The sequence below is a fragment of the Candida tropicalis genome, assembly GCF_000006335.3.
Source record: "Candida tropicalis MYA-3404 genomic scaffold supercont3.1, whole genome shotgun sequence".
In the NCBI taxonomy this organism is placed as follows: Eukaryota; Fungi; Ascomycota; class Pichiomycetes; order Serinales; family Debaryomycetaceae; genus Candida; species Candida tropicalis.
The window spans coordinates 562,561-587,477 of record NW_003020038.1 but is presented as its reverse complement, the minus strand read 5'-3'; the positions used below and the strand labels follow the sequence as shown (position 1 = coordinate 587,477).

The 24,917-nt window shown below is 34.7% G+C and overlaps 14 protein-coding genes across 14 annotated transcripts; 10 read left to right on the top strand and 4 right to left on the bottom strand. All coding sequences in view use genetic code 12, as the record gives it.

The window, feature by feature from the left end:
* Positions 1-27: 27 nt before the first annotated feature.
* Positions 28-351, bottom strand: CTRG_00270 (uncharacterized protein; the record flags this gene model as incomplete). Its single annotated transcript, XM_002545443.1, has 1 exon — positions 28-351. One exon carries the CDS (start codon positions 349-351, stop codon positions 28-30), a length of 324 nt encoding a protein of 107 aa, XP_002545489.1.
* Positions 352-613: 262 nt separating this feature from the next.
* COX11 (Cox11p) lies at positions 614-1,360 on the top strand (the record flags this gene model as incomplete). Its single annotated transcript, XM_002545442.1, has 1 exon — positions 614-1,360. The coding sequence occupies one exon, from the start codon at positions 614-616 to the stop codon at positions 1,358-1,360; it is 747 nt and encodes a 248-aa protein (XP_002545488.1).
* Positions 1,361-3,775: 2,415 nt separating this feature from the next.
* On the top strand, positions 3,776-4,396 carry CTRG_00268 (uncharacterized protein; the record flags this gene model as incomplete). Its single annotated transcript, XM_002545441.1, has 1 exon — positions 3,776-4,396. One exon carries the CDS (start codon positions 3,776-3,778, stop codon positions 4,394-4,396), a length of 621 nt encoding a protein of 206 aa, XP_002545487.1.
* CTRG_00267 (ferric reductase-like transmembrane domain-containing protein) lies at positions 4,389-5,177 on the top strand (the record flags this gene model as incomplete). The annotated part of the gene is made up of 1 exon (XM_002545440.1): positions 4,389-5,177. One exon carries the CDS (start codon positions 4,389-4,391, stop codon positions 5,175-5,177), a length of 789 nt encoding a protein of 262 aa, XP_002545486.1.
* CTRG_00266 (uncharacterized protein) lies at positions 4,629-5,186 on the bottom strand (the record flags this gene model as incomplete). The annotated part of the gene is made up of 1 exon (XM_002545439.1): positions 4,629-5,186. The coding sequence occupies one exon, from the start codon at positions 5,184-5,186 to the stop codon at positions 4,629-4,631; it is 558 nt and encodes a 185-aa protein (XP_002545485.1).
* Positions 5,187-5,255: 69 nt separating this feature from the next.
* On the top strand, positions 5,256-5,897 carry CTRG_00265 (uncharacterized protein; the record flags this gene model as incomplete). Its single annotated transcript, XM_002545438.1, has 1 exon — positions 5,256-5,897. One exon carries the CDS (start codon positions 5,256-5,258, stop codon positions 5,895-5,897), a length of 642 nt encoding a protein of 213 aa, XP_002545484.1.
* A 330-nt stretch (positions 5,898-6,227) lies between these two features.
* Positions 6,228-7,127, top strand: SAP10 (aspartyl protease SAP10; the record flags this gene model as incomplete). The annotated part of the gene is made up of 1 exon (XM_002545437.1): positions 6,228-7,127. One exon carries the CDS (start codon positions 6,228-6,230, stop codon positions 7,125-7,127), a length of 900 nt encoding a protein of 299 aa, XP_002545483.1.
* Positions 7,128-9,169: 2,042 nt separating this feature from the next.
* On the top strand, positions 9,170-10,591 carry CRH11 (transglycosylase; the record flags this gene model as incomplete). The annotated part of the gene is made up of 1 exon (XM_002545436.1): positions 9,170-10,591. One exon carries the CDS (start codon positions 9,170-9,172, stop codon positions 10,589-10,591), a length of 1,422 nt encoding a protein of 473 aa, XP_002545482.1.
* Positions 10,592-11,415: 824 nt separating this feature from the next.
* QCR9 (ubiquinol--cytochrome-c reductase subunit 9) lies at positions 11,416-11,598 on the top strand (the record flags this gene model as incomplete). The annotated part of the gene is made up of 1 exon (XM_002545435.1): positions 11,416-11,598. One exon carries the CDS (start codon positions 11,416-11,418, stop codon positions 11,596-11,598), a length of 183 nt encoding a protein of 60 aa, XP_002545481.1.
* Positions 11,599-12,039: 441 nt separating this feature from the next.
* Positions 12,040-12,807, top strand: CTRG_00261 (guanine nucleotide exchange factor; the record flags this gene model as incomplete). Its single annotated transcript, XM_002545434.1, has 1 exon — positions 12,040-12,807. The coding sequence occupies one exon, from the start codon at positions 12,040-12,042 to the stop codon at positions 12,805-12,807; it is 768 nt and encodes a 255-aa protein (XP_002545480.1).
* Positions 12,808-13,022: 215 nt separating this feature from the next.
* On the top strand, positions 13,023-14,306 carry ZUO1 (zuotin; the record flags this gene model as incomplete). The annotated part of the gene is made up of 1 exon (XM_002545433.1): positions 13,023-14,306. One exon carries the CDS (start codon positions 13,023-13,025, stop codon positions 14,304-14,306), a length of 1,284 nt encoding a protein of 427 aa, XP_002545479.1.
* A 222-nt stretch (positions 14,307-14,528) lies between these two features.
* On the bottom strand, positions 14,529-18,071 carry PYC2 (pyruvate carboxylase 2; the record flags this gene model as incomplete). The annotated part of the gene is made up of 1 exon (XM_002545432.1): positions 14,529-18,071. The coding sequence occupies one exon, from the start codon at positions 18,069-18,071 to the stop codon at positions 14,529-14,531; it is 3,543 nt and encodes a 1,180-aa protein (XP_002545478.1).
* A 4,136-nt stretch (positions 18,072-22,207) lies between these two features.
* Positions 22,208-22,507, top strand: CTRG_00258 (uncharacterized protein; the record flags this gene model as incomplete). Its single annotated transcript, XM_002545431.1, has 1 exon — positions 22,208-22,507. The coding sequence occupies one exon, from the start codon at positions 22,208-22,210 to the stop codon at positions 22,505-22,507; it is 300 nt and encodes a 99-aa protein (XP_002545477.1).
* Positions 22,508-22,519: 12 nt separating this feature from the next.
* On the bottom strand, positions 22,520-24,664 carry CTRG_00257 (uncharacterized protein; the record flags this gene model as incomplete). Its single annotated transcript, XM_002545430.1, has 1 exon — positions 22,520-24,664. One exon carries the CDS (start codon positions 24,662-24,664, stop codon positions 22,520-22,522), a length of 2,145 nt encoding a protein of 714 aa, XP_002545476.1.
* Positions 24,665-24,917: the final 253 nt, after the last annotated feature.

Here is a 24,917-nt window from a genome sequence, read left to right as displayed (position 1 = left end):
TATGTAAAATTTCATTCTTATATTATATTACCAAAACTTTAGTTTACTTATCCAACTATGATTCTTAGATTGTATTAATTTCAATTCTTTATCCTTTTCATCAACAAGTGATTGTATTTTATTTTCCAATTCTTGAGATTTCAATTTCAATTTTGATTCTACCTCATTATATTCCAATTTATTGTATACGATATTCAATACGAAAAATGTGGATAGTGAGATCATAAGGGTATTGTACAATGCGTGAGAAAACTCAGAAATACGGGGTTTGACAGGCTCTTGAGTTGGCAATTTAATTGTATAGCATCTTTTTGAAACTATATTGGATCTAGTTATAAGTCTATTAATCATCTTGTTTTAGTATGTTATTAGGAGCGGATGTATTGAATGTGATTAAACCAACGGAAAGTATATGGTCGGAAATCTATACTTTTGATGGAGTTTGATTTCCATCAACAAATTTTTTTTTTCTCTCTATCCTTTGCTTTATTGGAGAGAAAGCGTGAAAAAAAAAACTTTAAACGGGAAAAACGAGAGAAAGAAGAAGAAGAAAAAAAAAAAATAGCACCACCTGTTGAATCACGATTTGGAAATCAAACTCCATAGGATCAATATGTTAAGAGTATCATCAAGTGTATTAAGAATTGGAATAGCCAGACGACTGCAAAGTGTCTTTGCTGGCTGCATGCCAGTATCTTCACGTACTTTGTTTACCATTCCAAGATTATTGCAACAACATGAGATCCCGCAACAAAAGGAAATGACTATCCAAGAACAACGAGAGAGATTGGAAAGATTAAACAAAGAAAGAGAAGAAAGACAAAAGTTTAGAAATAGAACAGCAACTTATTATTCGATTTCATTGGGTGTTTTCTTTTTAGCATTATCATTTGCTGCAGTTCCGATTTATCGTGCCATTTGTCAAAGAACAGGATGGGGTGGTATTCCAATCACCGATAGTGCTAGATTTACTCCAGATAAGTTAATTCCAGTTGATACCAACAAGCGTATCAGAGTTTCTTTCACATGCCAAGCCTCAGGTATATTACCATGGAAATTCACTCCATTACAAAGAGAAGTCTATGTTGTTCCAGGTGAAACTGCTCTTGCTTTTTACAGAGCTAAAAATTTAAGTAATGAAGCAATTACAGGTATGGCAACGTATTCAATTACACCAGAACCAGCAGCAGGTTATTTTGATAAGATTCAATGTTTCTGTTTTGAACAACAAAGATTGGGACCAGGAGAAGAAGTCGATATGCCTGTGTTCTTTTTCATTGATCCCGAGTTTGCGAAAGACCCTGCTATGAATTCAATTGATGATATAGTGTTACATTACAGTTTCTTTAAAACTGAGTAAATAGCCGTATATTCATGTACATAGAATGAAATCACAAAAATACAGTAGCACGTGATAGTAGTCACGAGTAAACAATTTTTTTTTTTTTTGTAGCAAAATATGCAACAACTGAACCCAATTCTTTTGTTTTGTAGACCATGAAATAGAAAGCCGAAGTCTCAACATCCAATGGCTTAGATAGGGGCTTAGTGTCGGTTAGTTGAGTTTGAACAGAATTTTTATAGGAACAATATCAAACACTGATATTAGATGCCCCGGAAGGACGTGGGGAGCAATAACATTTAATAAAGTAACAGGCATACTTATAACCAGATGCGAATGAACCTAGAGTTAATTCTCGGTGATTCAGAATGGGAGAGAGAAGGAATAACGATTCAGGGCTGCTTCAGAAACCATTCCGTTCATGAAATGAGTGTGACCGTTAGAGTAGACTGATGTGTATTTTCTCCAGGATAAACGGGTAATAACCGGCAATAGCCTAATTTTAAACACTCAATTAAAGAGATCATAGGCGTACTAGTGCGGTACACATTCTACTTTTACATTACCACCCATCTTCATCTTTGTCTTGTGGTGGAAAAACTAATCTAAAAAATCCGGATTGCCAAGAAAACAGCCACCGCTAATCGAGTAACAATTATTGCGTCAATATGCAAGATGGGTTAATTGTGGCGAAGGAGGAATACAAGATTTTAATTTACTAATAATTTTTTTTTTATTTTCTTTTTTTAAATTGGGGAATATTATTTCACTCAAAACCTAATGGGATGGTTTCCTCCAATTTGATTGGTTTAGAAATCAATACCGACTTTGGGTAAGGTTTCTGTCGTAATTGGATAATTGTTTTTCATAGGTATTTTATTTTCAATTCCCTCTCTAGTTATAAATAAATTCGATTATATTGAGTCAGGCTAATCTTAAGAAAACCAGTGTCGAAATTCATTTCAGGGGCTTTGTCAAGAATCAAAATTATGGAGAACATCTTACAATAGACCTTCTTTTCACAAGAAGAAGAATTCTTATTTGACAAAGCAAAAATTCTTGGTAACTTTAATAAGGGATGAATTGAACTTCTTTTTGAAAAAAATCTTGAATTAATCCAATGGGAGGAGTGTTCAATGTAATGAAATGAAGGATTTTCAAAATCACAAACTTGAAGTTTTCAAATGATAATCTATTTCATCAATGTGGAACGCCTTGCGTCAAGTTTACATGCATATTTTACTAAATTAAAAGGCACACAAAAAAAGCAATTTTACATTGTACTTAACCATTTCCTATTGATTTTTATCCCGGCCGAATTTTCGTTCAGGAGCACAAAACAACGTGTTTCAATACATTCTGTAAGATTGTGTAAGGGATGAAAAGATGAAAAGTCTTGTCATTAGCTATAAAGATCAATTCCTTATCTGGGCAAAAATCCGGGAAAGGTGAGGGGATGAATTATGTTTTGCAGTGGTTGACAAGGGAATCGCTAATAAATGATGAACCCATAATTTTTTTTAAGAAAGGAACCTCCAATTTGAACAGCCGGTGGTTGTCGAGATAGTTTCAAAGCCACCCTGTGGATCTAACTTTGTGACAGAAATAGCCAATTTTATAAGTTGATTTGAGATGAGATTTTATTTCTTTTTTTGTTTGCATGAAAATTATTTTTTTTCCTTTTAGTTTGCTCTAAGGATATTTTGAAGTGTCGATCAATCAGATAAAATTGATTGAATGAGTGAGGTTCAACAAAGGATACCACCAATCAGATTCATTAGAACATCCCTTTTATTGGCTTTCAACAGAAGTACTCTCATAACGTCTTTGTCCTTGTTCAATAATTAAGGTTTTCTAGGCAAATTGCAGCCAAAGAGAAAATCAAAAGAATGGGAAAATGCGTTTTACAAAAAAAAAAAACTCCATCTAGACATTCAATCGAATTGTCTTTTTTTTTTGGTTTTTGTTTTAAGGATATTTATTGCTTGTTACTAATCTGTGCATAAACAAACTGGTTATGTTGACATAGCACTCTACTCCCATTGGCTGTAATTTGATGGAATTTCATTGTTGTGAACTTGATTTTAGCTTTTTGCAGTTGTGTGAATCCACAAAATAAAACAATTACGCAGTTCATATTTCCCCCAACAAGGAATATTATCACAGTTTGTGGTTCATTGTTTTAGCACAGAATGGAATTAGAATTTTAATGCCTATTTTTTTGCTATCAGTTCTATCTGCAGTTATAATAGAAGATGATGAATTTATATTACATTTTTTTTAACAGAATGGAAAATTTTTGCACTTTGATTCTCTACGACAATAGTATAAATACAATGTCTTATTTCCTGTTTTATTAAAAATTTTAAATGAATCTAGGTTCTTACTTTCTTGTTATTTTCATTATTACCACATTTATAATATAAAGAAGATATGGTGGCTGGAAGATCATACATAGTCCTTCTCGTTACTTTGATCACCTCGGTATACTCCCTTGGTGATTTCCACATCTATCACAATAACGAGTTTGCTGTTGAAGCTTGTACTGGTTATCTTGGAAAGCTCGTTACCTTTTTCAATACAACCGATAAAATTGGGTTCTGTAATGTTAACAATCAACCTGCCTTGGGTACTATGGCTGAATGTATTGAATTGATGCCTCACAAAAATGCTAGAAAAGAATTCTTAGAACTGTGTAAAAAATACAAATTGACTGAAGAAGAATATTTGGCTGCTTTACAAAATGCTACTGAATTTGGTTTCTATGATACCAAAGCTGATAAAGAATTCAACAAGAAGAAGATCTTCAACAAACCAATCTTGTTAACCAAGAAATTAGTTAAAGCTGCTTGGGATTCTGTTGCTACCAGAAGATACAACTATAACTATGCTCATTGGTTTGGTATTGCTTTATGTTGTTACTGGTACTTTGTCGTCTTTGTTGCAGCTATCTGTAACTTGACTTATTTCCTTTTCCCAAGTTTTGTTAAATCCATGAAAGGGTGGTATTGTCAATGCTTACAGAAAGTATTTCACTTTGCCAGCTATGTTTAGAAAAACCCATGCTCATCATAAAACTGTTCTTCGTTTCTTTGCTGTTGTTCTTCCAACTAGAATGGAATCCATTTTAGTCGCCGGATGGGTTATCATGGCTCTTATCATGAACTTGACCAACTATGTTCACGTCAAACCAAATTACATTTGGAAACAAAAATCCAATGAATTCGGAAGAAAAGTTGCTGATCGTACTGGTATTATAAGTCTTTGGCTTTTTCCACCAGCCATTTTATTTGCTGGTAGAAACAATTTTATGCAATGGGTTTCTGGCTGGCCATTTGCTCGTTTTGTCTATATTCACAAATGGATGAACCGTGTTAACTTTATTCTTGGTATTGCCCACTCTGTTGGTATGACTTACAATGGTAAAGGTCTTGGTAAATACTACACCAGAAATGCTAAACCATACGTTAGATGGGGTTATGTTGCCATGGTTGGTATGGGTATTATGGTTTTCCAAAGTTTGTTTTTCTTTAGAAGAAGAAACTATGAACTTTTCATTGCTGTTCATTTCATCTTGGCCATCTTTGTTGTCTGTGGTCTCTGGATTCATACTACTGAACAAGGTTTCCATATGTTTATGATTGCTTCTGTTGCCATTTGGGGTTTTGACCGTGCTGTTAGACTTGCTAGATTGTTTGTCTTTGGTTTGAGATCTGCCACTGTTCAATTGATTGCTAACGAAACCATTAGAGTTTCTGTTCAAAGACCAAGTTGGTGGGTACCATTCCCAGGTTGTCATGCTTTTATTCACTTCATGAGACCAACTTGTTTCTAACAATCCCATCCATTCACTGTTGTTGATTCAGCTATTGAAGAACAAACCATTACTTTCTACATTAAAGTTAAAGGTGGTATGACCCATGGTTTATACCAATACTTGTCTAAACAACCAGGTCAAACTGCTCAAATTAAAGTTTCAATTGAAGGTCCATATGGTTCAAGAATGGCTATTGACAGATTTGAAAACGATCTTTTCATCGCTGGTGGTAACGGTATTCCAGGTATTTACTATGAAGCTACTGATATTGCTAAAAGATTAGGCGACAAACGTAACATTAAATTAAACTGGGTTGTTCGTCACTACCGTTCTTTGGAATGGTTCTACCAAGAATTACTTAAATTGAAAGACTTGCCAATCAAAACCACCATCTATGTTACTCAACCTCATGTTGGATTAACCGATCCAATTTCTCCTACTGAATTAACTGATGACGAAGAAGCTCAAGAACAAGAACAAGAAAAGAAATCTGATAACGAAGAAAACCGTGATTATATTGAAGAATTGAAAAAGAGTTTGTCATTTATTGAATTTATTGAAGAAAAACCAGATTTCTACAACATTGTTGCTGAAGAAATCAAACAACTGTCAGGTCCTTTGGCCATCGCTTCTTGTGCTCACGGAAGTATGGTTGATGATGTTAGAAAATCCGTTGCCGACAACTTGAACCAAAGTTCTTATAGAATTGAATTATTTGAACAAATTCAAAGTTTGTAAGCAACTTGGCCTTAGATATATATTCTGTTTTAATCTGTATAGTTTGAAATTAATTAATAGAAATAATTTATTTATAAATTTAAAAACTCCGATAAATGCCGCAGTCACAAGATAAGGTCGCACGTGCGGCTTACATAATTGATTAGTCAGGATTTTTTTTTGTATTTTTTTTTTTAGGTTGTACAACTTCCATCTCTTCCACATGTTCCATGCTTTCCAAGAAAAGGAAGTGATGGGAGGAATTCAAGTTCAACGATTTTTAAACAAATGACTTTCCTTCTTTCTTTTTCTTCTTCTATTTTCAATTTGCTTCTTTATCGATAATATATAATGTTGCAATTGTTATTAGTATTCCCGTTGTTTATTTCTTTGGCTCACTCTTCTTTCAAGGTTGACTTTGATGTACGTCAACAACAGCCACCAGTACTGCGCTTATCTAAAAGACTTGAACCTTTAGTTCTTGCAAATAAGCAAAATATTTATACCACAGACTTGAGAATTGGTTCAAAAGAAGAAAATGTTACTGTATTTGTTGATACTGGATCGTCTGACTTATGGGTTATGGGCAGTTCTGTCCAATGTTTCAGTGTTAACGACTTCCATGCTAATAGAACAGAATCAATTCCTGATGTTTTTGATGATGTTGATGCTGCTTATCCTTGTACCGCCAATGGAACATTCAATTCCGATGAATCCAAGACTTACCATGGTTCATGGCATGAATTTGTTATTGGATATACTGATGGTTCGGCTGCAACTGGTATATGGGGTAGGGATGATGTTAAATTTGGAAATACCACCATAAAAGACTTGCGTTTTGCTGTTGCTTATCAATCAAGTGTTTCCGATGGTATTTTGGGTCTTGGAATCCCAAATGGTTATGATAATTTCCCAGTAGAATTACGAAAACAAAAATATATCAAAAGGGCTGCCTACTCAGTTTACTTGAATTCAGCAGATGCAACTAATGGAAGCATCCTTTTTGGTGCAATTGATCACAAGAAATACGAGGGTACATTAACTACTGTTTCATTGACTCAAGATAAACATTTTACAATCAATGTGACTTATCAAGGTGATAACTACCCAATTCTTTTAGATACCGGGTCCACATTTTCTATCTTGCCAGATGACTGGGTCCGTGAATATGCTGCTGCTTTGAATGGGACATATGATTCCGATGAACTTGTTTATGAGATCGATTGTGATAGTACTGGACATGCATTTTGATTTCTCAATTGGTGGTGTTAACTTCTCTATTCCTGTTGAAGATTTTATTGTTGAACATAACGACAAGTGTTATTTGGGAATCATGGGGAATTCAGTTGTTGGTGGTGGAATGCTCTTTGGGTTTGATATCTTAAGAAGCATGTATCTTGTTTATGATATTGATGGATTGACCATTTCAGTTGCACCAGTTATTTATACAACTGATGAAGATGTTCAAGAGTTTTTGCATTCATATGAAACCGAAGAAGAACTTGATCCTCCTGCATCATCCAGTACCTCATCATCTAATGGTGTCAATTTATTTTCTCAAAATTTTGCCAACTGGTGTCATGTTGCCCTTGCAACCATTTTCTTCTTTTTATAAAAATGATAATAATATCAAATAGGACTTGGACAGACCTATTTTCCATCGTTAAATAAACAAAAAAGTTATTTTGTACCGATTTCCATACTAATAGTCGTGAAAAGGTATACTGATGTTCACAAATAGATATTTGCGAGTTTAAAAATAGAAAACAAAAATAGGAGATCTCTATTTGTGTTTGATCTATGAACAACCTTATGACGTCTTCTTGCCTAGGGGAGACAGTATAAACATTGCTATTTCTAGGTTATAAGCCATGATGGAAATGATTGGGTTAACCCAAGACAAAACTAAATCATTAATTCCGTTCCATCATTTTACTCAAAATAGTAAGGTAATGTATATGCACGACACGGTCTTTTTTTTCTCTCTATGGAATTAATGCTGGTAAATGCAATTTCAACCGTAAAAGCACAAATCGTGTACACGCGAACAAACCAATAACTGGTGTATTTACAAAGAAAATGAGTAGACGATGAAATGATAATCACCACCATTGACGAAGTAGTTGACTATTCTTTATATTTATTGTTTATTTCTCCAGGTTAAGAAAAAAAAAAATACCCACAATCCTTAGTGGGCGGTGGCGGAAAACTAAAAATAATAGTGGGACAAGGAGGAGGTGCAAAAAAAAAAAATTATTTTAATTTTCTGTTGACGCAGGATCGACCCGATTCGTAATTTTGAGCCAGCACTCGATGCGGTGATCTCTATCATGCTCAATCAAAACGGGTTCAACTTCCAGCACAGTTGCTAATTGCAATGGGAAGGGGGGGGGAGGCGCGAGTAGATTAATCATTTTAGTATATGGATCATTATTCTGGATCACATCTTAGTTCATCGAAATAGCAACTGATTGGACTTTGCATATACAGCCAGCAAAGGTGTAGTATCAAAGAATGATTCTGGACATCGTCAAATCATTGCGTTTTCGAAAAAAATTAAAAACCTTACTTTAATCGATTATGCCACATGAATTGTGTGTTAATATGACAAATGGCGTTAAAGAAATAGAAACAAACAAAAAAAAAAGAAGAGGTGACATTACCAGTAAGTTACAATTAAAAATCATGACGTCGGTGGTTAATAATTCTGAGCTCTACTACAAATTGATGACAGTAATATAATCTTGATTTATAATTGTTTCTAAATTTAAATATCCAGTGTTGATATTTTCTTTTTAGCTCGCCCTTTACAATGTTTAATTCACGCATGAAATTAAATATAATACAATACAATAAAAAAAAATATCCTGGCGAGACGCGCGCCCGGTTAAGCCAGAAATCTATGACGATTTGTGTAGAACAATAGAGAGTATGAATAATTTTAACCCAAATCAGAGTAGTAAATGCTACATGTCTTTTCTTTTTCGTATTACCTAAAGTCTGATATAGATGCATATCACCCAACTATTTACTCTATTTGCAATCCCCCTTTCGTTCTTTTCGGATCCAGGAATATATAAATCTACCAAAATAACCCCATCTTTTCTTCAAATGAAGTCTATTTTATTTCTTTCTTTCTTATTAATCAATTAATTTATTATCTACACCCACTCGCTCATTGCTGCTCTACATTTCGTTTACTGCAAAAAAGAACACCAAAAAAAAAATAGTTATTCATTATAAGTGATTAAGAAATCTCCTACCTATTTTCAACAACACATACATAATAGACCATGAGATTCAGTACACTCGCTGCCATTGCATCTACATTATTTTTAAGTACCGCTTCCGCTAGTACTTGTAATCCATTAACATCCAGTGATTGTTCTCCTGATCCAGCATTAGGTTCATCATTTTTGGAAACATTCGATGATAATTTGGGTTCCCATTTTGAAAGTTTAAATAAAAAAGGTGATATAACTTTTTCGGAATCTGATGGTTTATCATTAACCATCAATGATAGATTCGATAATCCTTCTATTAAATCAAATTTCTATATTATGTTTGGTCATGTTGAAGTTGTCTTGAAAGGAGCTGAAGGTTTAGGTATAGTGTCATCTTTCTATTTACAATCTGATGATTTGGATGAAATCGATATTGAAATGTTTGGTGGTGATCCATACCAATGGCAATCCAATTATTTCATTAAAGGTAATACCGCTACTTATGATCGTGGTGGTTATCATGATATTTCTAATCCATTAGAAAACTATCATACTTATACCATTGATTGGACTGAAGATGAACTTACTTGGTCTGTTGATGGTGCTGTTATCAGAACTATTCCAAAAGACAATGCCCAAGGTTATCCACAATCTCCAATGGCTATTTATGCCGGTATTTGGGCTGGTGGTGATCCAGATAACCAACCAGGTACTATTGCTTGGGCTGGTGGTATTACTGACTACAGTAAAGCTCCATTCACTATGCACATTAAATCTATTTTGGTTGCTGATTATTCTTCTGGTAAATCTTATAGTTATTCTGATCAAAGTGGTACTTGGGAATCTATCAAAGCTGAAGATGGAGAAGTTAATGGTAGATATGATCAAGCTCAAGATGATATTAAAAAATTGCTTAGTGGACAATCTGTTGATTCTAGTAAAGCACCATCATCATCTACTTCTTCTTCATCTTCTTCTAGTTCAAAATCTTCTAGTTCTTCTTCTAGTTCATCAACTTCCACAACTTCTACTGAAGATGCCACCACCAGTTCAACTAAAGATGCTACTACCAGTTCAACTGAAGATGCTACTACTAGCTCAACTGAAGATTCAACCACTAGTACTACTTCATTATCCTCATCAAGTTCTACTTTAACTACTAGTTCAACTAAATCTTCTTCTACTACTTCCACATCCAGATCTTCAATTGGCCCAATATCAATTAGTGCTCCAACTGGTGCTGGTACTACAAGAGTTGTCTTTATTGGAACAACCAGTATTGATTCTGCTTCTGCTGAAACCGAATCTGCTTCTAATGATGCTAATACTTCTTCTGCTAGAGGATCAGCTACTACGTTTATTTCAACTGTAAGCAGCAGTTCTACTACTTCATCTTCTGTTTCAGTACTGGTTAATGAAAATAATGCTGGTATTTATCAAACCACATCTACTTTAGGTTTATTTGCATTCATTGGCTTTTTATTCATCTAATGATATAATATAACATTATTATCATCGTTATTGCAGAATAAAGTCATTCTTTCTTCAAAATATATATAATAAGGGAAAGAACTTACACATAATATTTAATTTTCATTTCGGGTATTCAAATTTCATTGGTTTCTTGTATGTTACATAGCATTTATTTTAATTTCATTTAATACTTATACATATATTTACGTCTTAAATTTGCTTTCAAATTCTATTTTTGTAATATTTCTATTAATAGTCATCTTTTCTTAGATAAGCTTCATAGTTTTATCTCGTGATAATTGGCACGTGTGACCATCTACAACTGACACAATTTTCTTTTTAGTTAAGAGACATTAATCCGCTTATCCAATTAATTAAACAGACGTTTACCCTCACTCTATATCATAAACGATCCTCAAGATATACTTCATTGTCTTGATTTCATCGTCAACATTCATAACTAATAACATCCTCTAAAATGTACTAACAAACTCCTGCACACAACACAGCCAATCAAATGGACGTGAAAAATAATTTGTACCAATTTTTTTTTTTTTCCTACTTTCTCTTTCACTCACTTTACAAAAGACTCTTGAAAAAAAAAAACTTGTACAAGTATAGACAATACTTATTATCAATTACATTCCTATCACTTCTACAAATATATAAATCATAATGGTATGTTTGGATCTATGTTCAGAAAAAGTGTCTTTCATGGTTAATTATTGCTAGATATCACTCGTTAAAGCTGACAGTGTTTTTGAATCTTTGGAAAATTATTCTTATGAAGATTTAGTCAATTGATAGAAACAAAAGTATACTAACTTTTATATTTATAGTCAATGCTTGGTCGTTTACTTGAAAGAAACTCTATCTACGTTGGTACCATCTTTGCTGGTGCCTTTGCCTTCCAAGGTTTCTTTGATGTTGCTATCAACAACTGGTGGGATGCTCATAACAAAGGTAAATTATGGAGAGATGTTAAAGGTAAATTCATTGAAGCCGATGAAGAAGATGACGAATAAGTCAATCTATAATTTAATAAATTAGATATATGAAAAAAAAAAGAAAAACCTAGTATCATTATCTGTGTGTGATTTAATTTTTTTTTTGACTTTTTTTGACTGAAAAGAAGGAATGTATTGCATTTATTTAATGTTCATAAATATTCAAAAGATTTCCATATTGTTTAAAATAAGTTTTTATAATTGTCAATAGTATTTCATTAAAAGAAAAACTACAGTATAAATATATTCATTTTTTTTGGCATTAAACGTTAATGATGTAGAATCGATTCAACTGATATTTGCAGAGTAAAAGACTATTGTTCTCAGCAAAATCCTCATTTGTACCAACAAGAAGAAGAGAGGGAAAAAAAAATAAAAAAAAAAAAAACTAAAAAGAGAGGCATCACATTGATAATAAGATTCATTCATTACAATCATCAGCATAGATAATATCTAACCATGGCCGTTATCAATCAACCAAATAGTCAAATTAAACTTACAAATGTTTCTCTTGTACGAATGAAAAAGGGTAAAAAAAGATTTGAAATTGCTTGTTATCAAAATAAAGTCCAAGATTGGAGACTGAAAGTTGAAAAAGATCTTGATGAAGTTTTACAAATTCCACAAGTATTCATTAATGTATCTAAAGGACAAGTTGCAAATAATGATGATTTACAAAAAAGTTTTGGAACTACTAATCAAGATGAAATTATATTAGAAATTTTAAATAAAGGAGAAATTCAACTTAATGAAAAAGAAAGAAATGCAAATTTACAACAAAAACAAAATGAATTTTTAAATATAATTTCAACTAAATGTATAAATCCAAGATCAAAGAAAAGATACCCACCAAGTATGATTGAAAAAGTTTTAAATGAACTTAAATTTCATTTAAGTCCAACAAAACCAACTAAAACTCAAGCATTAGATGCAATTAAATTATTAGTTGAAAAACAAATAATTCCAATTGCTAGAGCTCAAATGAAAATTAGAATTATGTTGTCTAAAAAAGCATATTTGAAAACTTTCCAAGATGATATCAAACCAAATATTGATCAAATTGTTGAAGAAGATAATAATGGTAAACAATATGAAATTGTTGGTATTATTGATCCTATAAATTATAGAGTATTGGTTGGTCTTATTGATAATTCAGATGGAAGTAACAAAGTTCCAAAAGGTGAAGGATCTATAGAAGTTTTAGATATGTCTGCCATTAAAGAGTAAAATATACATCTATACACATTCTATTGACTTGATTTTAATTATTCATAGTAGACAAAAGTAATTGATAAGCGCACGCACTTTTTTTTTTTTCTTTCAATTTCTGAACCATCGAATTTGAAGCAACCAGGGAAAAAAATTTTTTTTTTTTCTTCAATCATCAGAAAACCAAAAAAGAGACTTTGGTTAAACTTTCATCATTAATTATTAAATCTACAATGTCTATTGTTTTACCATCAGGTACCACCGACGGTTTCAAAGCCACCGGTAAATACTCCGCTCCAGTTCGTCGTCCAATTGAACCAGTTGGTCGTTATTTCTTAGCTCATGCTTCTAGAACTTTACGTGGACATACTTGGTCTGAATTTGAAAAATTAGAAGCTGAAAAAAATGTTAAACAAATTGAAGTTAATGAAGATGAAGATTTAGGAGATGAAGAACAAAGTGCTGAATTATTAGAACATGATCCAAGAGAATGGAAAACTGCTAATTTATATGCTGTTTTAGGTTTATCTCATTTAAGAAGTAAAGCTACAGAAGATCAAATTAGAAGAGCTCATAGAAAACAAGTTTTAAAACATCATCCTGATAAGAAATCCGCTAGTGGTGGTTTAGAAAATGATGGTTTCTTCAAAATTATTCAAAAAGCTTTTGAAGTTATGTTGGATCCAGTTAAAAGAAGACAATATGATTCTGTTGATGTTGAAAATGATCCACAACCACCAGCTCCAAAATCTAAATATGATTTCTTTGAAGCTTGGGGTCCTGTTTTTGAAAGTGAATCTAGATTCTCTACTAAACAACCAGTTCCATTATTAGGTACTTTAGAAAGTACTAAAGAAGAAGTTGATGCTTTCTATCATTTCTGGGGTAGATTTGATTCTTGGAAAACTTTTGAATTTAAAGATGAAGATGTTCCAGATGATACTGCTAATAGAGATCATAAACGTTATATTGAACGTAAAAACGTTGCTAACAGAAAGAAATTGAAGCAAGAAGATAACAAGAGAATTATTGAGATTGTTGAAAGAGCTCATGCTGAAGATCCAAGAATTAAATTATTTAAAGATCAAGCTAAGAAAGAAAAAGCCGCTAAGAAATGGGAAAAAGAAGCTGGTTCTAGAAAAGCCGCTGAAGAAGCTGCTGCTAAGAAAGCTGCTGAAGAAGAAGCCGCCAAAAAAGCTGCTGAAGAAGCTGCTGCTGCTAAAGCTGGATCTAAGAAAGCTAAAGAAGCTGCTAAAGCCGCTAAAAAGAAGAATAAGAGAGCTATTAGAGGTGCTGCTAAAGACAATGATCATTTCGGTGATGCTGCTAAAGCTACTGAAATTGATGCTGATATCGATTTATTACTTGAAAAATTCGATGATGTTAAATTGGGTGAAGTTGCTGGTAAAGTTAAAGATGCTGATGCTGCTTCTGCTAAAGCTGCTATAACTGAAGCTGCTAAAGAATTGATTGCTGCTGGTTCTTTGGATGCTTCTTATTTGAAATACTTTAACTAAATTGATTTAGTTTGTTTTATAGAAATCAAACGAGGTGCACATTTCCCAAAAACAGAATACATAAGCGAATTTTTTAATCAATTTTGTTAAAAACAAAAATAAATATCATTTCATTCGTAGAATAATAATAATAATAATAATAATAATAAAAATAGAACTCTTTCTAATATACAATAATATAAACTAAATACACACCATTAATAAAAACAAAACGTCCGTTTTCTAATGTTGAATAATGTTAGTAATCAAATCATTAGCATCAACTGAATCACCTTCATGAATAACAATTTCACCAACTTCACCATCACATGGTGAACTAATAACCATTTCCATTTTCATGGCACTCAAAACAGCAATTGGATCACCTTTCTTAACTTCTTGATGTCTGTGAGCTCTGATTTCAATGACAACACCGGCCATTGGAGCACCAACATCGTTTGGTGAAGAAGCCTTTGGTTTAACTCTGGTTTCAACAGCAGCAGCTTTATCTTCAACAGAAACAGATCTCATTTCACCATTCAATTCAAAGAAAACTTCTCTGTTACCAGTCTTGTCAGAAATATCACCAACAGCCAACAACTTGATAATCAAGGTTTTACCTTGTTCGATATCAACACTTAATTCTTCACCAATAGCACATGGTTTAAGGAAGTATTTAGTTGGCAAGACAGACAAGTCACCATATTTGTCAATAATATTTCTGAATTGTTCGAAAACCTTTGGATACATGACATATGAAGCAATATCAGTTTCAGTGATTTGACCACCATAACGAGAACTCAATTCTTCTCTAATACCAACAAAGTCAACTGGTGGAAGAGTCAAACCTGGACGTTCATTCAATTTTTGTCTCTTGGATCCCAAAATGTTAGTTCTTAATGGTTCTGGGAATCCACCATATGGAGTACCCATCAAACCTTGGAAGAAGTCCAAAACAGAATCTGGGAAATCTAATTCAGCAGCTAATCTATTGACATCTTCTTCAGTTAAAGTGTTAGAAACCATAAATTGAGCTAAATCACCAACAACTTTAGAAGTTGGAGTAACTTTAACCAAATCACCCAAAATGGAGTTGGCAACTTTATAAGCTTCTTTGGTTTGAACCCATTGAGAGCCTAAACCTAATTGTTGAGCTTGGAATAACAAGTTGGTTAATTGACCACCTGGAATTTCGTGTTGGTAAACTTCTGGATCTGGTCCCTTCAAATCAGCATCGAAACAAGAGTACAATAATCTCATTTGAGCCCAGTAGTTATCCAATTCTCTAACCATAGATTCAGAAAGACCGGTGTCAATGGAACCTTCAAAGGAAGCCAAAAGAGCACTGATAGAAGGTTGAGAAGTCATACCAGACATAGAGTTGGAAGCAGCATCAACAACATCTGCACCTGAAACAGCACATTGAGTCATTGAGGCAACACCAGTACCAGCAGAATCATGGGTATGGACATGAATTGGCAAGTCTGGGTAACGGGATCTGATTTCACCAATCAAAATCTTGGCAGCGGCTGGTTTCAAAGTACCAGCCATATCTTTAATACCCAAAAAGTGAGTACCCAATTTGACAATTTCGTCAACAACATTCAAGTAGTATTCCAAGTTGTATTTCTTACCTGGTTTCAACATGTCACCAGAGTAACAAACAGTAGCTTCAACAACACCACCAGCTTTCTTGACAGCGTCAATACCAACTTTCAATTGTTCTAAATCGTTCAAAGCATCAAAGACACGGAAGATATCAACACCATTGTCTTTAGCTTCTTTAACAAATTGATCAATGGCATTATCTGGTAAGGAAGAATAAGCAACACCATTGGCACCTCTCAAAAGCATTTGGAATGGGATATTTGGAACCAAAGCTCTTAATTTTCTTAATCTTGCCCATGGATCTTCATAAAGGAATCTCATACAGACATCAAAAGTGGCACCACCCCAACATTCTAATGAAAATGCACCATTCAAGGCAAAGGCAGTAGTGGAGGCAATGTTAACCAAATCAATGGTTCTAACTCTGGTGGCCAACAAGGATTGATGAGCATCTCTCCATGTGGTGTCAGTAATCAAAGTACCTTTGAAAGCTCTAACTTTCTTAGCAAAAGCTTCTGGACCTTCTTCAAGCAAGACTTGTCTCCAACCACGTGGAGCTGGAGTGTTGTTAACATCAATGACAATACCAGTTTTTGGTTCGTGAATATCTGGAACAACAGGTTCAGTTTCCAATTTAGGATAACCAACTTGACCTTTAATGGAAGAACCATTAACAACAAGATCAGCCAAATAAGACAACATCTTAGTGGCTCTGTTTTGAGAACTGATCATTTGGAAAAGGGATGGAGTGTCATCGATAAAAGTAGTCCAACAGTCACCTTTAATGAAGATATCGTTGGTTAAAAGAGCCAACAAGAATGGAATATTGGTTTTAACACCTCTGATTCTGAATTCAATCAATGCTCTCAACATCTTTCTACGAGCAATTTCATAGGTGGAACCAGAACAAGAACATTTAACCAACATGGAATCATAATGAGGGGAGATAATAGAACCAACGAACCCGTTACCACCATCCAATCTCACACCATTACCACCAGCAGATCTATAGACTTCAATTTTACCTGTGTCTGGCTGGAAGTTTTTGGTTGGATCTTCAGTAGTGATTCTACATTGAATAGCAAAACCTCTAGTGGTGATTTTATCTTGTAATAATCCCAATTGTTGTAATGAAGCACCAGCAGCAATTTGAATTTGGGCGGCAACAAGATCAACACCAGTAATTTCTTCAGTGATGGTATGTTCAACTTGAATTCTTGGGTTAATTTCAATAAAGTAATGTCTGTCTTGAGCATCAACCAAGAATTCGGCAGTACCAGCATTTCTGTAGTTGGCACTTTTTGCTAACTTAACGGCATCTGTCAAAATAGCATCTCTGACATGTTTTGGCAAACTCTTTGCTGGAGCAATTTCAACAACTTTTTGGTGTCTTCTTTGAACAGAACAATCTCTTTCAAACAAATGGATAACATTACCATAGTTATCAGCTAACAATTGGACTTCAATATGTTTTGGCTTGACCAAGAATCTTTCAATGAAACAAGTACCGTTACCAAAAGCGGTTTTGGCTTCAGAAGTGGCTCTCTTGAAGGCATCTTCAATATCGTCACCTTCACGAACAACTCTCATACCTCTACCACCACCACCAAAGGCAGCTTTAATAATAACTGGAAGACCGTATTTGTCAACAAAAGCCTTAGCTTCTTCAACGGTTTCAATTGGACCTGGGGTACCTGGAACAACAGGGACGTCATTTTCAATAGCTAAAGTTCTAGCACTAACCTTGTCACCGACAGCATCAATTGTCTTGTAAGATGGACCAATCCAGATAATTCCGTTTTCTTCGACTTTTCTAGCGAATTCACTATTTTCCGAAAGGAAACCGTAACCCGGGTGGATCATGTTAACATTGTGTTTTTTAGCAATGTTGATGATTTCATCAATTTGTAAATAAGCACCAACTGGTGAGAATTGACCTTTTTTACCAATGACATAAGATTCATCAGCTTTTAATCTGTGCATGGATAATCTATCTTCATGGGAGTAAATAGCAACTGTTTGCATGGATAATTCGTGGGCAGTTCTAAAAATTCTGATTGGAATTTCCCCTCTGTTGGCCACCAATATCTTGTTCATTGGACCCAAAACAGTAGAATCTCTTCTCATCTGACTGATTCTTGTATCTTGACTGTTAGCTTTTTGGACTGGTACAGACATTTTTTATATGTACGTGTGTGTGTATGGTAAGTGGACGAAGAATTGAATTGAATTGAAAAAAAAAAAATGGTAAAAATAAAAATCCCAATAATCTATTATAACAGACAAGAAAGGAATGGGGAGAATATAGAATGTAGATATATAAAAGTTGATGATTTAAATTCAATCAAACAATTACTAATAATAATGAAAAAAAGGATAGAAGAAAGAAAAAAGTGTAACGTAAGAATTGGGGGAAATTGAATTGAATTTGATTGTTGGGAAATAAACATTTATTTAAATACCTTTGCTTTTTGTTGAAAGAAAATTTTAAGTGTCCTGCACATAGTTGATTAAATTAAATTGAGTCGTTCTCAGTTTTGTGTTGAGTAATTAGTTTCGGAGTTTTTAATTTTAATACGCTCAATTGTATTGGCGATGGAATATTTGATTCATTTTGTTTTTTTTTTTATACCTTCTTGTGTAACAGTTTCTCTAGTTGATAATGGGGAGGTACCCAGATGAGTCACGCTATTTTCTTAATTTCTTCTTTTGTGCTTAAACTACTGTGGGAAGGTGCAATCGAGAACAAGAGAGAGAGACAGACAGAGATGTTATTAGAACCAGTAACTCTTGACCATATTACATATGTATTAGATTAACCAGAGCAAACTTAAGATCTTCACTTGTTTATATTCCACCCCTCCTTCTTATCTCTCTATCTCATTTTAGGTCAATTTAAAGGAGAAGAGAGAAAAAAAATTATAAAATAGATCAAGTTGAACTGATAACATTCTATTAAAATTTGGGGATTTCTGTTCATGTGAAACAGCGGTTAGTCGGGGAAAAGGTAGCAAGACAATAAGAAACAACAAAGTAACAATTAAAAATGAGTGAAGTCATTCCTTATACATAAAAATTATTCTGACATCAACAACTTGTCAAAAAAAAAAAAACTTTACGTAAAGCGTTAACCGGTAGATGGTTAGGAATGCATCGTACTGTTAGAAGCTTAAGTAAAGTAAAGAAAAAAATTTTTTTTCCATGGGTCCAAATTATCCGAAATTGGTTCAATTCATAACGTATTTGTTACTGGTATAAATATCACAAAAGATAATTAACTTGAGTCACCATAGATCGTTCACTTTATCAAGCCAATCAAAATTATCATGCTAAGAAAATCTCAAGGATAGTGAATTGTTGAACAAAAACAATAAAGAACCGAAAAGAAAAAAATTGACTCGGAAGTATAGCACCGCGTTGTTCTCATGTGCACCAAATATTTTCCTCTTTGTTGTCGCACTTTAACTTCCAGCAGGAAGGGGGGGGAAGAAGAAAAAGAGTCAAAGAATTTATTTACACCTCGGATTAAATTCAAGTGTGTAAAGAGAGCAACAGAAAAAAAAAATTACTGTAATTTCCCTTTCTTAATCGCACCAATGTAACGTAGTATTTTTTTTTCTTGGTAGCAAATTTCATTCATTCTTGCATTAAATCACAAATCAAGACAAATCTGTTGAAAAATTGAACGATGAGTCAATTTGGAGATATTTCACCGAATAAATCAAGGCTTGTATATAAATGATAGCGTCTTTCCGTATTTTCACTTAACCTACTCTTCCCCTCTCTTCTGTTATTTCATAGTTTCGGTACAATTGAAGAAAAGAGGAGTTTAAAAGAAAGAAAAGTACCTTCCCAATATTGTTATCTCTTAAATTATGCAGGATGTTTGATTTGTTCATCTATACAGTATGGTGTGAGAATGAAAACCTAAGCAGAATAACTGTCTGGCAATTGTAAAAAGAGTATATTTCTTTCCCCCCCCCACCTTACTTCCCCAATTTTAGATGTAATGGAATACAAGATCTTGTGTGTGTGTGTGGAATATTCAATTGAATAATCTAAAGCCCGTACTTTAGAACAGAGAAAAAAAAAGTCTCCTGATTACCGGTTTAGAATATTGAATAATATGTGGTTCCACGTGTTGCACTAAAAGAAAACGTCATAGTGCAAGTGGGCAGTGAAAAATAAAACAAGATTAGAGATTAGACAAAATAATAAATAATGGTGCAATAATTAGGGGGAAGGAAACGATGGAAAGAAATGAATAGTGAATAAATTGCTATTTGCTGCACGGAGATTACGCCTAATGTAATGCAAAAGAAGAATAGTGAAATGCAACTTCTTCCTCTTTCTCTTTCTCTTCGCTTTTTTATTTTTTTTTTTTCTTTTGCTTTAGTTGGGATTAATAATTCTCAACTCCTTTTAGATAAGAACTGATAAATTGTTATTATTGGTCAGATTGCAAAATAAAAAATTGTGAAAATTTTTCTTCTTCTTTATTCTTTCTCGCACTTAGGAGAACAAACAGAACAGAAAAAAAAAAAATTTTTTCATTACCCCTCCATTTTTTGGTAGCGGGTGCACTGCACTGCACTGTGGCATGGCTTGGGCCGAGTGGAATTGCGAAACCATCGTAGTAAAATGGGAAGAGAAGAGGGGAGAGAGCCAAAACAAGACAACACAGAAAAAAAATCAGCTAACCAAACCGAAACACAATCTGTAAGTAACGTACGGTACCTTTTATTTTGTGTGTCATCAAGAAAAAAAGAAAAAGAAATATTTCACAACACCATCACAAGAATGAAAATTTTTTTTAACTAGGGGGATATCATAGGGATTAGTATCCCGAAACCACAATATAAAAAGATGTAGAAATCATCTCTTTTTCTAAATTAGAATTTAAGAACTGTTCTTTTTTTTTATTTTTATTTTTTACTCTACAATTAATTAACTCAATTGGCTCAATTACTATCACAATGTTCAGAAGATTCTTATCCCAAACTACTAAATCCAACTTCCAAAAAAATGCCATCAAAAAGATGATCCCACAACAACCAGCTGCTAGATCTGTTGTGATCAACAAATGGGCTCCAAGTCACGGTAACAGTTTCCGTACCTTTGCTGAATACAGACTCAAAGTTTCTAACGTCTCCCCATTGGCAATTGCTCAAAAAAGACACAACCACAACTAATTGCATTTTATTTTTCACATCGCGGTTTAAAATAAAAAAAATTACTAAAAAGGGAGAGGGTTCTTTTTTGATTTTCAGTTCTCAATTATGATTATTTTATGGTATAGGTTATTTACTAAGGTTTGATTTGTTTGTTGTTTTTTTATATATATATTCATACGTAATTACTTGATTTGCAATGTATAATCGTGTTCATATTTAGAAAAAGGAATATTTTGTTTGTAAGAAAAAAAAAAGTGTTGTTCCCTTATGCCGGATTAGCAGCACATGCTAGATAAAGCAACATTGTAGTGCACTAACATCCGATAGACCTTAAATATCAAGAGGGGTGCATATGGAACCAAAGCATATCTTTCCGTTCCTCCCTCCCATTGATCAGTTCTCCATATTTCGAATGTCAACTGACAACATACATTTAGCTTTAGATAACAACGTCACCCCATTTTTCAAAGTGGCTTAAATGATAAATGATAATGCTGTAGAAATTGGAATTATCAAGTGTGACGAGTCTTTTCTTTTTACTAAACAATTGTCACCAAATCTCTCCAAAAAAAAAAAAAAAATGAAGAAGAAAAAGTTAAAATAATAGCACAACAAAATAGTCATTGCAACCATTTCTAATGTCATTAATAATTTGACAAATGTGATACATGACCTGAACCCTACTAGTATCATGTCGTAGTCTTAATGTTGTGTCATACTCAGAGGGGGTTCTTGAACTGAGGGGACCCTTTAATTAACTGCAAAATGAGCACTTGAAAATACTCAAGCTTAAAATTGAACTATTGAAACTACTTTGCTAGTTGGTAAATTTGAATTTAAGGTTTTTATTTAACTGTTGCAGTAAGTTTCTATTCCTATATTGCCCGGTTGACATTTTCCACAAGTTGACTGGTTGTTATGCGTAAGACAGCATCATACATCAATCCATCTGCCAGTTCACCATATCCACATTATGAGTCTCTAGAAATTCACCTTCCAAGCTGTTTCCCCCATCCGCCACAAAATCGCATGTCAATCAAACCAAAAAAAATAGAAATCACGTCTGGAAAAAAAAAAAAAAAAATTCCAGCCGGAGTGCCACCACCACGACCACTACTACCATAACCAACCATTATCAACATGGCAGCACCATCAGCACAGAAGAGATCCACCAACAAAGAACGTATTTCCAAATCAAGATTACTTAATGCGTCTATCCTAACAGTACTCACGGTTGCCATTTTCCTTCTATTGATCTACCATTTCATCTGGGCTGTACAGGTCATGATGTATAGACCATATGGGAACCTTTTGAACAATATAGTTTATGGTCCGGGTACATTGATTGCAAACGCAGGTTTATCCTCCAAATTAATCAAATATGTCAACACCAAACTCGTGGAGGATAAAATAGAGGCAGATTACAAAAAATACATATAACGATACGGTGAATCATGCATTGGTTGTCGTGATACCAGACGAGTCACAGTATAAACGGAGTACATCTAGTTCTAAATAATGGTCTTGTGATTGCAACATCAGCTGGAGCTCCTCAAGCCGAATCGGCTCAAACGAAAGTATTCTATCGTACATGGCTCGACCCTCCCGGATGACCGCGTCTAGTTTCCTAAATATACACGATTGCAACTCTTGTTTGTCAGCCACAGCAAGAAGTTCATGCTCAGGTAGAATGAAATTGGATATCCCCTGTAAAATCTCCACCATTTTCTCTTTACCTCTAACCGGTTTCAATCCCCATAATTGGAACTTTTCTCGAAGCTGCGTAGCAGTGTGTTTGTCTATTGCAGTTGGCTGTGGTTGTTCTTGCACCTCTTCAGGTACAGGTACAGATTCAGGTTCAGGTACAGGCTCAATCAAGGATGAATCAAGTATATCATTTTCGACACCACCTATCTGGACCACAGGACTGGATGTGTCTTCGCACGTATCCTGCTTGTTGAGCCCAACTTGAAACAAATCAGTGCTTTCATCACCAGTGTAATCGTTATTGTGCACCTCTCTCGTAATCTCAATGATACTCACACTATTGTCTCCTTCACCACCTACCAGCTCCTGTGAATCAGGTATCTCTTCGTACTCAACGTCCTTGGTTGGCACTTCCACTGGAATGTCGTCTCCGATCTTGCGTAGTTTGATGTTGTTTTTCTCATCGGTATAGTTCTGTACTTTCAATGCAGCCGACACCTGCAACACCGTTGTTCTCATTCGCTTCTTAGGCACAGTTTTCACCATCGGCATGGACGATAATGGCTCCACGTCGTTATCATTATCATCACAATCGGTATCACTCAGTTCTAGCAAGATAACCGGCGACGTGTGTTTTGGTGTGCCAAATGAAGTCCTGGCCGTGGAATATATAGACTCCACATCAGTAAACACTTCCTCTTGTTGCTCTGTGTTTTCTTCGACAATCTTGATTGGACTCAGTGGATTACTACTTGCGACTTGCACAACATGCATCCTTGTCCCTTGTGGTGTCTTGACAGGTGATACAATAGGAGTCGAGTCACTCTCAACTGTCTCACTAGCAACTGATGGCTGTTTGTCGTTTACTGGTCCAGAAGAATCATAGATCGATCGCAATACTTGTACTTTTGTACTCACTTCCTCTGGTTCAGGATCAGAGTCCAGGATGAGTTCAACAATATCACTGTCGTCTGCTTGTGTGGATTGCACATTCTCTTCAAGCACAACTATCAGCTGATCCGAACACATCTCCTTGTTCACTGGCTGTTCGAGTGGTGCGGGAACAAACTCTGGAGTACTGAATAACTCTTGTGCTGGAACTGTTGATTTAATCTCCTGTACCGACGCATCAGCACCGTCCTCCTGTGTCAGTGCTTCTGACTGAACCTTTGTCTGTGATAGAATAACCACACACGGTTCAGACACTTGTGTTGGCTCCAGCATATCCCCAATAGCACTAATAGTGGTCTGATTAAACACCGTGCTTGAATCGAGATCATACAAACTCTCGAGCTCCTCTTTGGTCATCTTGGTCTCCGGATCCGCCGATGCTTGTGTCAACATCCCACACCCTTCTCCTAGTTCCTCTTGCGGTTCACTGTAATACCGTTGTATCTTCTTCCTCAACAATTTATCCTTCTCGTTCGACTCCTCGTGGAACTTGCTCAATGATTCCCATTCTCCCTGACTTATCAATTTAGAACTTCGATCACTCTCATTGCAACCGTCCACCTCGCCAAATCGGCTCATCAAAAACCCATCGATACTACCCTGTTGTTCTCCATTCTTTCGTGATCCATACATCTGTCGCACCGATTCACTCAGGGACATATTCTTGCGTGGTTTAGACACTTTGAGCTTTCTCTTTTTCGTCTTTGTGGTGTTCGTATTTGTATTTGTCTTCTTGATCTGTCGTATTACCTTCTGTACGGGGATAGGTGATTCTGAGTCGGTGTCTTCATGTTTGAAACTACTTAGACGCGATATTGATCTTTGAATGGCCTGTGCGTGTGATTCTTCTGCTAGTGTCTCCTCGTGTATGCTCTGCATTTGTGTATTGTGGAAATACAAATTATCTTCTGCATGCAGCTCTTCCCCTTCGGGACTCATCGTGGTCGGTTGTCTGTGTGTGTGTGTGTGTGTGTGTATCTATTCGTGGTGTATTGGATTTGACGTGTGGAGTTTTCATCGCGTGCTATTTTTTTTTTGTTTGATTTTGTTCTGTGTGTGTTTAGTAAATCCACCGCGATTGTGGATATGCCCATTTCGCAGTCGAAACTGAGTCAGTTGTTACAAGCAACATGGTTTCTGAAGTGTGACAATTGTGAAAACCATGGAACTATCAAATGCCCCCAACTTGTCA